Raw genomic sequence first — 14,223 nt, 5'->3', positions numbered from 1 at the left:
TGCTAACATGTTTGACAAGATTAGGGACAAAATCCACAGCACCCATTTTGTGCAAAAATGTGTTCAAAAGTTCATCTGAATCTAATATGAAGCTTCTTAGAGCAGCAGAAAGTGTTGATATCTTTAAATGTAAACTTAAAGCCCACCTGTTTAGCCTGGATTTTCCTAAGAATGTTTTATGTCCATTATCTATTTTATCTAATCATTTATTTTATTGTATTCATGTTTTAGAATGTTTTATTCTCTCTTATCTATTGTCTTTTATCTGTTTTTATTTATTTTACTTTAAATCTATTTTATTGGTTTTATCACTTTTTCATCATTTTATTTCTTACGTGCATTAGTCTCAAATTGTTTTACTGTTTACATTTGTACTGTCCTCAGTGTTCATATGGACACCTGACTGTTGTTTTAAGATGAACTTGAAAAATTAAAGATGGATGTAGCAAGGTGTGACGTCACCTGTTGGTTTGCATTGGAGCCCGTTTGAAGCTCAGAGTTGCAGCTTGATCGACGACATCTGTTCCATTTGGAGCCAGTACCCTCCAAATAAGGAATGGGGGGTGTTGTCTTTCACGCTCTGGAAAAACATCCACTACTAGCTTACTAGGAGCACTGAGCACTGCACGCTTGGGCTAACATTAGCTACTTTAGCTACATTGTGCTAATTGGGCAGGTATCATAATGAAGTAACATTAAACTTACTGAAATATTTCTGCTATAGTCCGACTTAGTGCAAGAAGCAGGAGAGTGAACTGTCAATCACCAGCTGTCAATCAACACCCACACGACATCAAAGCTGCCATAAGTTTTCAATTCTTATTAACAGCCATAATTTCCTAAATTACCTCCAGCACACTTATTAGACGGCCTGAATTTAGCAATTGAGACCATGAGTCATTGAAAAAAAGATTGACTTAGTATTTCTAGAGAGGTGGGTGCTTTTTGAATGGGAGTCAGTTGGAGCCAGCATCTAGTGGCCATCTGTGGCATTGCACTTTAAGATACTTCCTCATTGGCTTCAGCCTCAAGCCGTGGTAGTTGTTGCTTGGGCTTATCCTTTAAAGGACCAGTGTGTAGGATTTAGTGGTATCTAGTAGTGAGGTTGCAGATTTCAACCAACTGAATACCCCTCACCCTCTTCCTCCCCTTCCAAGTCTGGGCTACTGTAAAAACATAGCGGTGCAACATTGTGGGCTCTGCTCCCTCTGTATATATAAAGGGCTCATTCTAAGGTAATGAAAACACAACAATTCTTATTTTCAGGTTATTATACACTAATTAAAACATACTTATGAATATTACATTCAATTTCTGCCAATAAATCCCCCTAAATCTTACACACTGGTCCTTTAAGCTGCTAGTACTTACTTTTATATTCATATTACCTTCAAGGTCCAAAAAGACATTTTAGGAGGAAAACACACCACTACCATGAGCTGACCAGATTTTTACAATCAGATGTCAGCAGATTTAGAAAATAGATGATGTCTAGTGATGGTGACCATGATTATAAGACTTTTCCCACCTGAATTTCCCTGTGTATTTTTCTGTCGATACACTGCACTTTTACCACTGGAACACCTTGATGAAAATATTTTTCATCATCCAATGAAAATGAGAAACTGCTGGCTCTCGACATGGAGCTCTGTAAAGCAACATGAACATGTTTATTGCTCAAGTAATAAAGAAGGAAAGTAGATACAGCTCTTTCTCCTGCTGTGAAAATCAGAACACAGCAAGTAAAAATGTTGGTTGTTTACACATGTGAAGTCAAATGAAATGGATCCAATTAACAAGCAAGAGCGTGTGTGTGTATATGTGCATTGTTTTTGAGTTTCAAGAGCCTAGGGAGAGATGGATAACACATTTGTAACACACATGTAGTCAGAGTAGAAATGAAAATAATTAAGGCACAATGGAATGATTTTGGAACATAATATGACATTTATTTCTTTTACATAATTCATAATAGTGTAATACTGAAGGAGGTGAGTTGTTCTGATGCTGTCAAGACAAGAATATGAAGCGTCCAAACATATGGAGCACCGGACACAGATATGCATGAGTGATTGCTCCCCCACCAGGACAAAAAAAGCCGCAACCCCCACCCACTAACGTATGGCGGCAACCAGCTGTCAGCTCATTAGAGAGGAGAAGGTTAGGGACTGTGTGGTTGCCAAAGTGTCTCCATGAGGGTTTTTTAGTGACACTTTTGTTGGTTTGGCTCAGTTGGTTCAAGCTTCAGAAACATGAGCGTCTCTTCTAATGGTAGGAGGGAGGAAACAGAGGAGAGGGAGGAGAGTGAAGAGGATGCTGATCGGAAATCATAGAAGAAGGAAATGATCCAGCATGATGACTATGCTGTTGCTGCTGTTGCTGCTGCTGATGATCCTAGATGTTTTAGAAACACAGCAAAAAATTGGTACAGCTGTTATTGAACAAGAAATGATATTACAACATACAGTATAACCACAATGTTTTACAAGTACAAAAAGGTCTTCAATGGACAAATACACACAAAGTTCCTATATTATAGCTGTATTGTCTGTGAAAAATTAAAAAAAAATAGTGGAATATATGGAAGGTCTCAGTATGTTTTGCAATACAGGGCAGTTTATTGTAATTTCTTTACTTATTTTCTGATATATGTGGCAAATATATAGAATGAGGTAAATGCTGTATGTGTTAATAAATGTATACCTTTTGCACTATGAAAACAATTGTTGAAATATTTAGCAAATAAATTGACTCATTAACATACATGATCCCCTTTATTTCCCCTTAAGTAGCTTTAAGGGGTTTTTGTTGTTTTTTTTAAACCCTCTTATTCCACAATGTCTTACAGTACAAGTTCTGTATCACCATGTGAAGCTATATGAAGTTTGCACTGGGTGATATATGCACTTTTCTTATAAGTTAGTGCAATCCAAAATGCTTTACAAATGAGTGAAAAGCCAATAAAGCAGTAAAACAGTCTTCAATCTTCATCAAAAATGACGAATAAAAAAGTAATAAAACCAATAAAATAGATTTAAAATAAGAGATAAAGAAGATAAAAGACAAAATAGATGTTTTTATGGCTATTTTATCAAACGGAAATGATACATTTCCCCGAAATTCAAAGACATATTTGGAAACTTTGGAAACGTTGGCATGTTTATAAGATGATGTTTGGCAGAACAGCACCAGTTTATAATGAGGTTTTAATATCTGATATATTCCACAGTTCATAGTGAATATTAGATTATTAGGCTAAATGTATATTGGATATTTATCTATGGGGAATATGTTTACTTAGCCATAATATTAAAGCCCTTATAGGATGGTTAAATGTTAAAGCCATGCTGTAAAGCTCTTTGTCACTGATGTGATTCGTCATGTTCAGCCTGCATGATGCGAGGTGATCCAGTGACGTCATGATGAAGTCAAAAAAGAGGCGGAGAGAGATAGAGAGAGAAAGAGAGAGAGAGAGAGAGAGAGAGAGAGAGAGAGAGCTTAGACGTAATTGAGTCCTCTGTGCATAGCAGTAATAATACAAACACAGCAAACACACTATATGTTCCGGTGAATCCGGCTCCAGGTGAATCCTCTACTTCTGGCTGCCAGCGGCTCTGATGCGGGCAGGACAGGCAGCGTCCTCTCCGGCATCCAGAGGTGCATGAGGAGAGCCGACAGGGAGGGGTCCTTTGATATTAGGGCTGCTTCCTTCTGGATGGAGACCGGCTGTTTGCAGGCAGCGATGGCCATGGAAGATGTCTCGAAAAAGGCGTCCGCCCGGAATGTGGCAGTGGAGCGAAAAAACCTCATCACTGTTTGCAGGTAGGCTGTATTTTCGAGGAGACGCTGTGTTTGTGTATTTAAAGTGTCTGAGCTCTGATGGGCGGCGAGATTTAAGTGGTCATGTTGTAGGTGTTTGGTTAATTTGTGTCTTATAACAACAAAATGATGCTGGACATGTAAATATGGCATTTTTTAACATCCACGCTTACGTCATCCCCACAATAAGTAATTTTTTCATGAAGTGTGTGGGCCTGCATGGACACGAAGCCTGCATGTGCACTAAAGACCTTTAACTATAAATATAACACATAGATACCTCTATCCGACAGCACACAAACAGTCTGTGTGAGTTTAGCCATGTCATCTTTGTCTCTGCGATTCATTTTCTCCCCGCTGATGGCGTGGTTGCTATGACGACAACCTTCCTGGGGCAAGGACTAACTGGCACCCCAGGGACTCGGGGCAGGGAGGCACTATAAGGCCTGTACATCACGTCCTGATTGGACTTTGTGGGCTTGTTGAAAAGAGGATTGAGCTTAAATTGTCTTCGCTAGACATAGACGAATGAACACAGGCTATAAACTGCATAGTGTGCAAACACATATACACAAACTCTATAACTGTGTTTATAAAGGGATTCTGCAGACATGCATTTATTCTATAACTTGGGTTAAAGCCTTTGATGTCAGCAGGTGTCCACCTTACTGAGGAGACCGTGAGAGAGAAAGATCTGTAACTGTGTCTGACCTCTGAGCCTCCTATTTCAAAATGTAAACACCTGTACAGTTTTAGTTAGGAGCAGCTCATTTAAACAGGCATGAATTGTGAATGACTTATCCAATTTGTGCTAATTAACCTTTCCAAACTTCCCAATCACAAAAGAGATTTTAGTATTTGACTAAATCCAAAAACTGTACTGCAGTTGAAATGAGATTTAGACTCTTCAAACTAGAGCACCACAGAATTTAACACTCAAATAGCCTACTAAATATAAGGAAATCTGTCTCTTTTCTGTCCATCCTTCTCTTCCTACAGATATACACTAGATACCTAAACTATATCCTGACTTAAAGTTATAATCGTTCACTCAAAAGCACGTCAAAAGTATTGACTTCCAGAAAATCTATAGTTTGAACCCTGGCTTCATGTCTGCTCTGCAGCTAAGCTGCTTGTGCTTCAAAGATTCGAGTCATCAATGTTAACGTCAAAGTCTGAAGACATCAAATCACTCAAGCCTGTTTCATGGGTCCATTTCAAGCCCAAGTCATATGAGTGGAGTCCACAGACTGGACATGTCACATGTCACACGGTCACATGTACAGTCATACAGCATGTCCTGTGTATGTTACACTTATTAAACACATACAAACATTAAACACATATTCAGACAGCTGGACAGGTGAACTAGACAGGACTGCACCTCTGCTGAGCCACTGACAAGCTTATCTGGGTCATGACACGGCCCTGCTGTGTGTAATACAGTGAAAACACAGGGGATTGTGCTCGTTTTGATGTGGAGGATAGTCAGCCAATTATTGTCCAGTATCTGGCCCGGCTGAATGAGACATTGTTGTGTTTGGAACAATGGGGAGTGAAATCACTTGCCTCACTGGCTCGTGTTAGGATAAGCATTGTCTTGTGGACACGCAAACTGAAAGTGTGTGTATTAGTATGTTTTACTAATAACACGTCCAATAAAAACAGTTTAAAAGTAGCCACTGAGGCACAAACTTGGTGATTCCAGAGTCAGCAAAACATGACCAATATCTATATCTGAAGTCATTTCTCTCTATCAAACGTACATTAAATTGCTGACATATCTGATTTTGCAAAAGACTATTTCTCATGGTCACTGCAGGACCATATCTAGTAGGGTTTAAGTAACCCATATGGCCTCTCTTGGCATATCTCCTTGTGTCTGGACAAATAGCATTTGGCAGGTATTCTTGCAGCAAATAGACCTGCTGAATTATTTAGTCTTCAGGAACATATTTAGGAGCGGTCATTTCAGGGGAAGGATGATGTGGCCTGGAAAAAAAAAGTGTTTTAGTTACCAAAGGCACATGGGTTTATTATTGTGGCAGGAAATTACATGAAACCCCTAATTATGCAGGTACATTGTTACACTAGAGAATACATATCCATAAGTTATATCTAAATATGTTTTATCAGCTACTGTAATTCCCCAGAACAGTAACAGTAGCAATGAAATTAGCACATGCTCATTGGAAGATATTACAGAACCAAGCTCATCCTATAGTGTTAGCATGGATAGCAGGATGACTGGATGACTCAATGTCCTGGATCTGATCTAGAGCTGTTCTGTTTCAATTATTGATTAATCTGCTAATTTATTTTCTCCATTAATCGTTTTGTCTTTAAATTGTTGGAAAATGGCCACTATGTTTTCCCAGAGCCCAGGGTGGCATATTGCTTGTTTTTTAATGGTAAACAGTCTAAAACCCAAAGATGTTCATGATGATGTACAGTAGACAAAGACAAACATAAAATCATCACATTTAAGAGGCCAAATCCAACTAACATTTGGCATTCTTGCCTGAAAAATCATGGAAACTATTTATCAAATATTAATATAGTTGTCAAATTTACTGTCAAACGATTAATCAATCAACCATGTCAGCTCTAATCTGATGTTTCAGCCAAAATTCACTGACCTACCACCACAGTTACCCAGTTATACTGTACATCACTATTTCACTAACGTAGCATTCACATAATGACTAAGAACAAATTAATAATGTAATTTTATGAACATGTTTAAGATTGGGATCACAATAGTTTGTATCAGGTATCCTTTACTTTACTGTCATTACTTTCATTCACAATTTTTTTGCCTCAAATCACATTAATTGTACATTTTCCCTACCATCCCAAATATTTTTCTCCTGACTGTGCCTTAAACTGCTTATGTTGGGTGTTTTGCTGAAGTGTGTTTGCTGAATATATTCATGTATGTCAAAAAGTACATGGTAAGCTACAGCGAGGTGCATCACAAACAGGCTTCCTTACAACTGTGAATGTATTACATCAGAGCAGAGTCATAAATCCAAGCTGTCCAGTAAAAGGTGATTGAGTAGTTGGAGCTTCCTGAAAGCTCTGCCTAAACGTCTTCCTCCCAGTAAATGAGTGACATCAGGCTCAAGTACGGAGATGAGAGTCAGCAGCAAATGGATTGTACGATGTGACTGTGGTGGAAATCTACAGTCATATGAGATGCATATTATTTGACCACAGTGTCTCTAATGCATTTCATTCTCTTTTACTAAATATACTATAAAGATACTTACATTGATTTATTTAATCAGATACCAAAAAGTTGAATTATTATTATTATAATTATTAGTTTAATCTGTGATTAGTTCAACCTACAGTAAACTGAAACTAAGCAGTAATACATTAAAGGTAAAATATGTAATTTTTCTGCATTAAAATGTCTAAAAAACGACTAGACCTATGTTATATATTTTGTTGAGTTGTGTACTTACATTATCCCAAATGTCTCCAACAATGTTCAAATTCAGAGAAATCTGTCATTTTAAGCTCATTCTTATTCATTTGGTCGGCAGTCAATGGCATCATATCGCTGTGGTGCGTGCGTCAGTGTTGTGGTTTTCTGCCAGAAGCTTCATAAATTGACTTTTTATCTGGTTTTAAGCCACATTTTTAGGATATACTTTTTTAGATCTTGGACATTTTTAATTATATCTTTTAACCAGATGAAGGATTTTATTAATCAGATGTCTGGATCCTGAGTTGTCAGAGAAACAAGCTGAGCAAACGTTAGCAGCAGCTCGGCTCGCAACCACTCCGGACGTCCTGTGTCTGCTGAACAGCATGGAAGAAACGCAGATTTTTAAAGTGAAACTGCTTTATTTAGTGTTTTTACCAGTTTTAATCACCAGGTCTATTTGTTTTGGAGAGGAGGGGAACTCTGCGGATAATTTGGCTCCCGGTAAAAACATCCTGAACGATGAAGGAATCCTAACTGGGAGAAGCTGATTGCAATGACGGCAATGGTGGTTGTTAAACAGTGAAGACAACAACTCCCATGATCACATGCTACTTCATGACGTCATCAAACTCTGTCTTTTGTTTTTGTTTTGATTGAGAGACCCCTAGCGGCAGAAATTACATATTATCATATTGTGCATCTAATCTGTGACTAGTTTAATCCCATGATGACCATTACTGGCAAACCAAACTCCCTGTATGAATACTCTCTCTCTCTCTCTCTCTCTCTCTCTCTCTCTCTCTCTCTCTCTCTCTCTCTCTCTCTTAAATAGGTTTTCAGTAAAGACTCTATTAGAGAAATACACAGCTGAGCCCATTGATGATTCATCAGAAGAGTTCATCAATTTTGCAGCCATCCTCGAGCACATCCTCAGCCACCGCTTTAAGGGTAATGAACCCATGAGGAATTTGTCCGTTATATACTGCATATTATTTAGGATAAAAATAAAAAATACTGAAACATAAATGGAATCTATTATTGAAAATGTCCAAATGCTGTTACTGATTACGGATTTTTAGAAGACAATACAGGTTTCCACAAAAATGATGTCATTATTAAAACTTTAAAACAAGGAATTAATGTTTATTTGTCATTAATACACATAAACATAAAGAGGAATCAATTTAATGTTGCTACTAATAATGAAATTACTGCATATCATTATTATAATGTATCTGTATGAAAATGTTGTACTGCGTTTTTAAACAAAATACAGTCGACCCTTAAAGACTACAGTTCCAGATGCATTTACGAAGTGATAAATTAGTAATTTATTGTGTCTGTGTAGTAAAATACGTATATATAAAATGAATAAACATTATATACAGTATACTGACATGTTACATGTTTTTAGAGCAACATAGAGTCAATATTAATGTTGCACTGTATTTCTAGGCTCCAGCAGCTGGTTTGATGGCCAGAGAAGTTTCTGGGACTTCATCCGGCTGGCCTGCGCTAAAGTGCCCAACAGCTGCATTAGCAGCATCGAGAGCATGGAAAACATCAGCACCTCACGAGCAAAGGCAAGTCCTACCAACAGTGATGGTGGAGATGAAGATTATTAAAAAATATATCATGATAAAAAAAATGGTAAACAAAAACATAGAACATATGAAATCACTGTGAAATATGGTAAAATGGGCTATGTTATGTTATATAGGATAAAATAGTATAGTTAAGTAGTAATTTTTTATTTGACGTGACTATTTAAGTTCATTTTTTAACCTCTGGTGACCCCCTTAGGGCCGAGCCTGGATTAGAGTAGCCCTGATGGAGAAGAGGCTGTCTGAATACATAGCTACTGCTCTGAGAGACAGTAGAACAACCAGGTTAGAGGCTTCAGCACACATGTTTTATACAGTAGTATCATCTAATCCCAGCTAGAACCTTGTTCCCACCTGGTTGTACCTGTGTCTGTACTTCAGGAGACTCTATGCAGAAGGAGCTGTCATGTTAAGAGAAGAAGCCACAGTGCTAACAGGGATGCTCATAGGTCTTGGAGCCATAGACTTCAGGTGAGGAGTCTTGCCCTTCATACAGTGACCTTTTATGCATCCAAATGATCGTTGATGAGTCTCTGTAGTTTTTTGTCTTATTTCTATGCGGTTTCTCCTCCACAGTTTCTGTCTGAAAGGGGAAGCCTTGGATGGTAAATCCTCTGCTGTGATTGACTACACGCCATATTTGAAATTCACACAAAGGTATATCTTTGACACAACTTATAAAAAATCTTAAAAACTCAACAATACATTGGAAGACCCAATAAATGTTTAAACTTTTATGTACTTGAAAAAGAAATGGTTTCATCTTGGTATTTACCAATGCCATTTTGTGCAAACTTACTTTTTCATACAGTTACATACCAAAATGTTTTCTGTAAAATAGGGCAATTACAAAACGCTGACTGTGGTGTGCTGTAAATATGATTAAGCAGTTTCAGTTCTGTCAGTTTTTCACTGTCCAGTTTTTTAGGGGAGTTCTGCAATCTTCAAACATACTGCAAAAAAGATATAATTTGACTTATAGTCCAGTTTGAAATGTGTTAAAAACGGTACGTGCAAAGTCAATATTGGCACTAAAAAACAGTCAAATTGACTGCTTCTGTTGTAGCTATGATTACATGAGTGATGATGACGATCGACGGAGTGTTGACAGCAGCACAAGTGATGACAGTGTCCCTGAACATCCCTACATCCCTCTGGTCACTGATGAGGAGAGCTGGAGCACAAAGTGTCGCAAGATGGAGCAGAGGTTCAAGATCGTCAATGCTCAGAAGGTGCCATCTTTTTATGTTTGAACATACACAGGACAGGATTGCTTAAAGGAATATTTTGACATTTGGGGAAGTAGACTTATTCACTTTCTTGCTGAGAGTTAGATGAGAAATCTGATAGTGCTCTCATGTCTGTGTGCTGAATATGAACCTATAAGCAGCAGCCCTTTAGCTTAGCTTAGCACAAAGCCTGGAAACAAGGGGAACAGCTAGCCTGGCTCTGTTCAAGGGTAACACAATCTGCCTACCAGCACCTGTAAAGCTCACAAATGAACATGTTATATTTCATTCATCTTACATAAGAGTGGTGTTGATGTTCTCATCTAACTTTCGGTAAGAAAACAAATAGATGCATTACTCAAAACTATTTCTTTAATTGAGTCAGCTGACACTTGTTTAGCTCTGCATAAATGTTAACTGTAAATTTTGAGTGTTCACAGTAGTGTTGAGCAAAAGTGGGCACATCCTAAATTACAACATCACAAAATAAATTCTGTAATATCACAGCTGATGATCACAGATGAATACGAGTATGCAGGGGTGTCATTTCCTTTTACTCAGTGTGTATGTGCGTTGTCAGGGTTACCTGGAGGAACTTGTGCGTCTGCGTGAGTCCCAGCTGAAGAACACAGAGACGGAGAACAAGAGGCTAAAGGCCCGGCTGGAGGAACTACAGAGCCAGAGCCAACAGGAAAAGAAGGAACTGGAGGCCATAGTCCTGGAGCTTCAGGAGCAGCTGTGAGTACAATAGACAGATGGTAGTGCTCAGATTTCAGATTGTTTTAGTTATATCATCAAAGATGTTGAATTTGTTTCTGATAATGTACTGCACGCTCTTGTTTGTCAGGACAAGCTTGATTCCATGTGACTCCAACCACTTGGCCAAAAACCTTTCAATCCCCCTCGTCAACCAGTGGCCGACGCTCCAGCCGTACAACAACGAGGAGGACGTCAAGCTGTTCCGCAGGTTTGACTGAGTGTCTGTCTCCTCTCCTGGTATAACTGAGCTTCAATGCAACACAATTGCTCACACTCTGCAGCATATAATCAACCAGCAAATGTCATTTGAGAGAATAATTTTGTTCAAGGATATGGCATGCAATACTGAACATATATACAAGTACATACACTGTATTGTACAGTACATCACATCACACCATGCATGTTCTAGTCATTCATACATACTGTATATTAAGTTGCACATATAGTTACACATGCATTTGCTACCTATGCCCATATACAATATATTTGCATACTTTTTAATACAATATTTGTTTACTGTTTTTACATAAACAGTCAAGATATGGAGCCTGAAGTTTGACTTTTAGAGCTGCAACAACTGGTCGATTAATCGATTAGTTGCCAACAATTAAATTAATCTCCAACTATTTTGATAATCAATAGTTAATAGTTTTGAGTCATTTTTTACGATCACTCTGAGCAGATCAAGAGTGATCAAGATTTTTCACCATTTTCTGATATTTTGTGGACCAAACAATATAATATAATAATCGTTATTTGCAGCCTTAGTGACTTTTACCAGTGACTTTTTAATTATAATCAACTGATAAATTGATCCATTTTAAAAAAAAGCTTTTATAATGCTACGTTTTTGGCAGTAGTCTGGCCAGTCAGAGCTACTTCTACTCCTCAGCTGGTTGGATTCCATGTCATTTTTAAATGGCGCACATGTCTTTAATTAAAGAGAGCTGTCTTTAATTAAGCCGTATGTTAAAGCTAGAAACAAATGAACTGTGAGGTAGAATATGATAGGCAGTCACATTAGTAAGTATAATGACAGAACATTGTATTTAAAAGCCTTTTTATTATTAATTGGTGATTCCATTTTTTTAAAATTTACTTCAAGTTTTATAATGAATAATTTAAATTCAATCTTGAAACATTACTGTATAATGGCTTTTTCAAAATGTATCCATTTATTAATTGATTATGAATAAACACTGAATGAGTCTGAAATTATTCAGGTGACACGCTCCATGGTTCAAGGACATAGTAAAGCAAGTTTTTTCAGCTCCAACCAATAAAAACCCCACATATTTCAGACCTGCCTGCCTTCTACTATAGTGTTGACCTTTGTTGTCCTTTTGTTGACCTTTAGGAGAAGTTTCCCCAGCACAGAGCTGCTGTCAGTGGAGATCAGCCTGGATTCAGACTCCCAGAGGATCGAGGGGAAACAGAATGGAGGAGCCTGGTGCACAGGTGACATTTTAGACAGTCACACACTTTACCACACTGTGTTCTTATAAAATGATAACTGCGTAAACACACACACACACACACACACACACACACACACATTTGAATTCACCCTTCTTTCCCACCCCTTCAGGAAAGGACTACACTCCCTCCATGATGGGCCTGTGTGGGTCCTTGGCCTCCATTCCGAGCTGCAAGTCCCTGGCAAGCCTCAAGTCCAGTGAGTGCCTGGTCAACATCAGCACAGAGAACAGTCCTGCCCTCTCTCCCAGCTAGGGGGCGCCAAAGAAACACTGCCAACCACTGAACAGACACTGAGACAATTCAACATGAAAACAAAAATGACTTCTTTTGGTAGGCGGACAAATGCTTGCTCTTTCGTGGCCCTTACGTGAGTCCCTTTACTTTTAGGCTCTGAGCCCAGCTCTCTGTCAACTTACACCTTTTTGTGAAAGAGTAGCCTCCCTGTGTGGGACTGTCCAACAAAGACGCAGGAATAGCTGCTGTACTGCCCGATGGCCTCCTTCAGTTTCACTGTCTTTCATAATCTCGACATGATTAAGCCTCGTGCAATGCAAACAGACGGTTCAAGTTTGAACTCTCTTACGTCATGAAGCTTGATTTTGTGCAATTACAGTCATGTATCTGTACTGGTCATATTCATCCAAACTCACTGTAGTGTTATGTACGTATTTGTCCATTTGTCTGTGTCTTATCAGTCTGTCACTGTATCTTCTGCCTGTTGCATAATACTGGCAGTGCAGGATGGATGAGCTGTTATAACCCTTTAGGGAACAGAAACAATGTTTTGCCATACACTTATAAGAGGACTGGTTAAATGATTACAGAGATGAAAGAGGGGCTTATAATGTGCAAGTTAAAATGTGGCTAGAGGGTTTTATGAAAAAGATTATTTAAATTTAACAGAAGCAGCTTTATGATATTCAGTTGAATGACAGTTTAGGCCTTATTCAATCATACATTAGTTACAGATTTTAGGATGTGACATGAAAAACCTGTCAGGCTAACAAGGTTTGCAGAGCTGCTACAATGTGAACATAAAAAAATAGACATACTATCTATTGCATACAAATGCAAAGTGCATTGAGACTATGCAGAATGAATGTTTTCATTGTCTTTCTCTACAAACCTGGCTTGATACAGCAGGAGAGAAATAGTGAATGTGCAACGTGCCTATGTGTGTATCATTTGATTTTTGGTTTTCATTTTTTCCTGTGATCTGTTCTTCTTCTATTATCATTTATTTTATGACATACTTACTTGTATCATTTGCCATTATGTAAATTGCAATCTCATGCAGTGTTGTTGAGAGTCGGGATAAATTGTGTTATTTAAAACTGCAATAAAACTGCCTTTTTTTGAAACGTTAAACGCTAGTATGCATTGGATATGTACTTTTTTTTTAGCCACACTAGCGGTATGGCTCCTGGGATGGCAATGACAGTGTTTGTTTGCTGGTCAGTCGGTCCACCACTTTGTTGCAGACTGAAATATCTCAACAACTATCAGATGTATTGCCATGAAATGTTGTACAAACATTCACCGCCCCCAGAAGATGAATCCTTCTGACATTTGTCATGCTTTGACTTTACCTCTAGTACCACCATGAGGTTCACATTTATGGTTTTGAGTGAAATGTCTAGACAACTATTGTCCGATTTGAAACCTGTTGACACAGACATTCATGTCTGCCACAGCATGAGCTGTAATAACTGTGGTGATCCTCTGACCTTTAATTTTACACCACCATCATGCTAAGATTTTAACTTGTCCAATACTTTGTTTATGACCTGCAAAATTAGCAACATCCCCATTAACTTAAGATGAGCATCGTAATTAGTGCTAATTTGCAAACGTTAGCATGCTAACATGCTAAATGAAGATAGTGAATGTGGTA

The 14,223-nt window shown here is 38.2% G+C and overlaps 1 protein-coding gene across 1 annotated transcript; it reads left to right on the top strand.

The window, feature by feature from the left end:
- The first annotated feature begins 3,404 nt into the window (after window positions 1–3,404).
- On the top strand, window positions 3,405–13,697 carry rundc3ab (RUN domain containing 3Ab). The gene is made up of 11 exons (XM_042396344.1): window positions 3,405–3,822; window positions 8,088–8,203; window positions 8,711–8,838; window positions 9,059–9,144; window positions 9,241–9,330; window positions 9,436–9,516; window positions 9,926–10,091; window positions 10,669–10,826; window positions 10,936–11,055; window positions 12,208–12,308; window positions 12,439–13,697. The coding sequence occupies exons 1-11, from the start codon at window positions 3,662–3,664 to the stop codon at window positions 12,579–12,581; spliced, it is 1,350 nt and encodes a 449-aa protein (XP_042252278.1). The 5' UTR covers window positions 3,405–3,661; the 3' UTR covers window positions 12,582–13,697.
- The last annotated feature ends 526 nt before the right edge of the window (window positions 13,698–14,223 follow it).

The sequence above is a fragment of the Thunnus maccoyii genome, chromosome 20, assembly GCF_910596095.1.
Source record: "Thunnus maccoyii chromosome 20, fThuMac1.1, whole genome shotgun sequence".
NCBI lineage: Eukaryota > Metazoa > Chordata > Actinopteri > Scombriformes > Scombridae > Thunnus > Thunnus maccoyii.
This window is presented reverse-complemented; position numbering and strand designations above follow the sequence as displayed.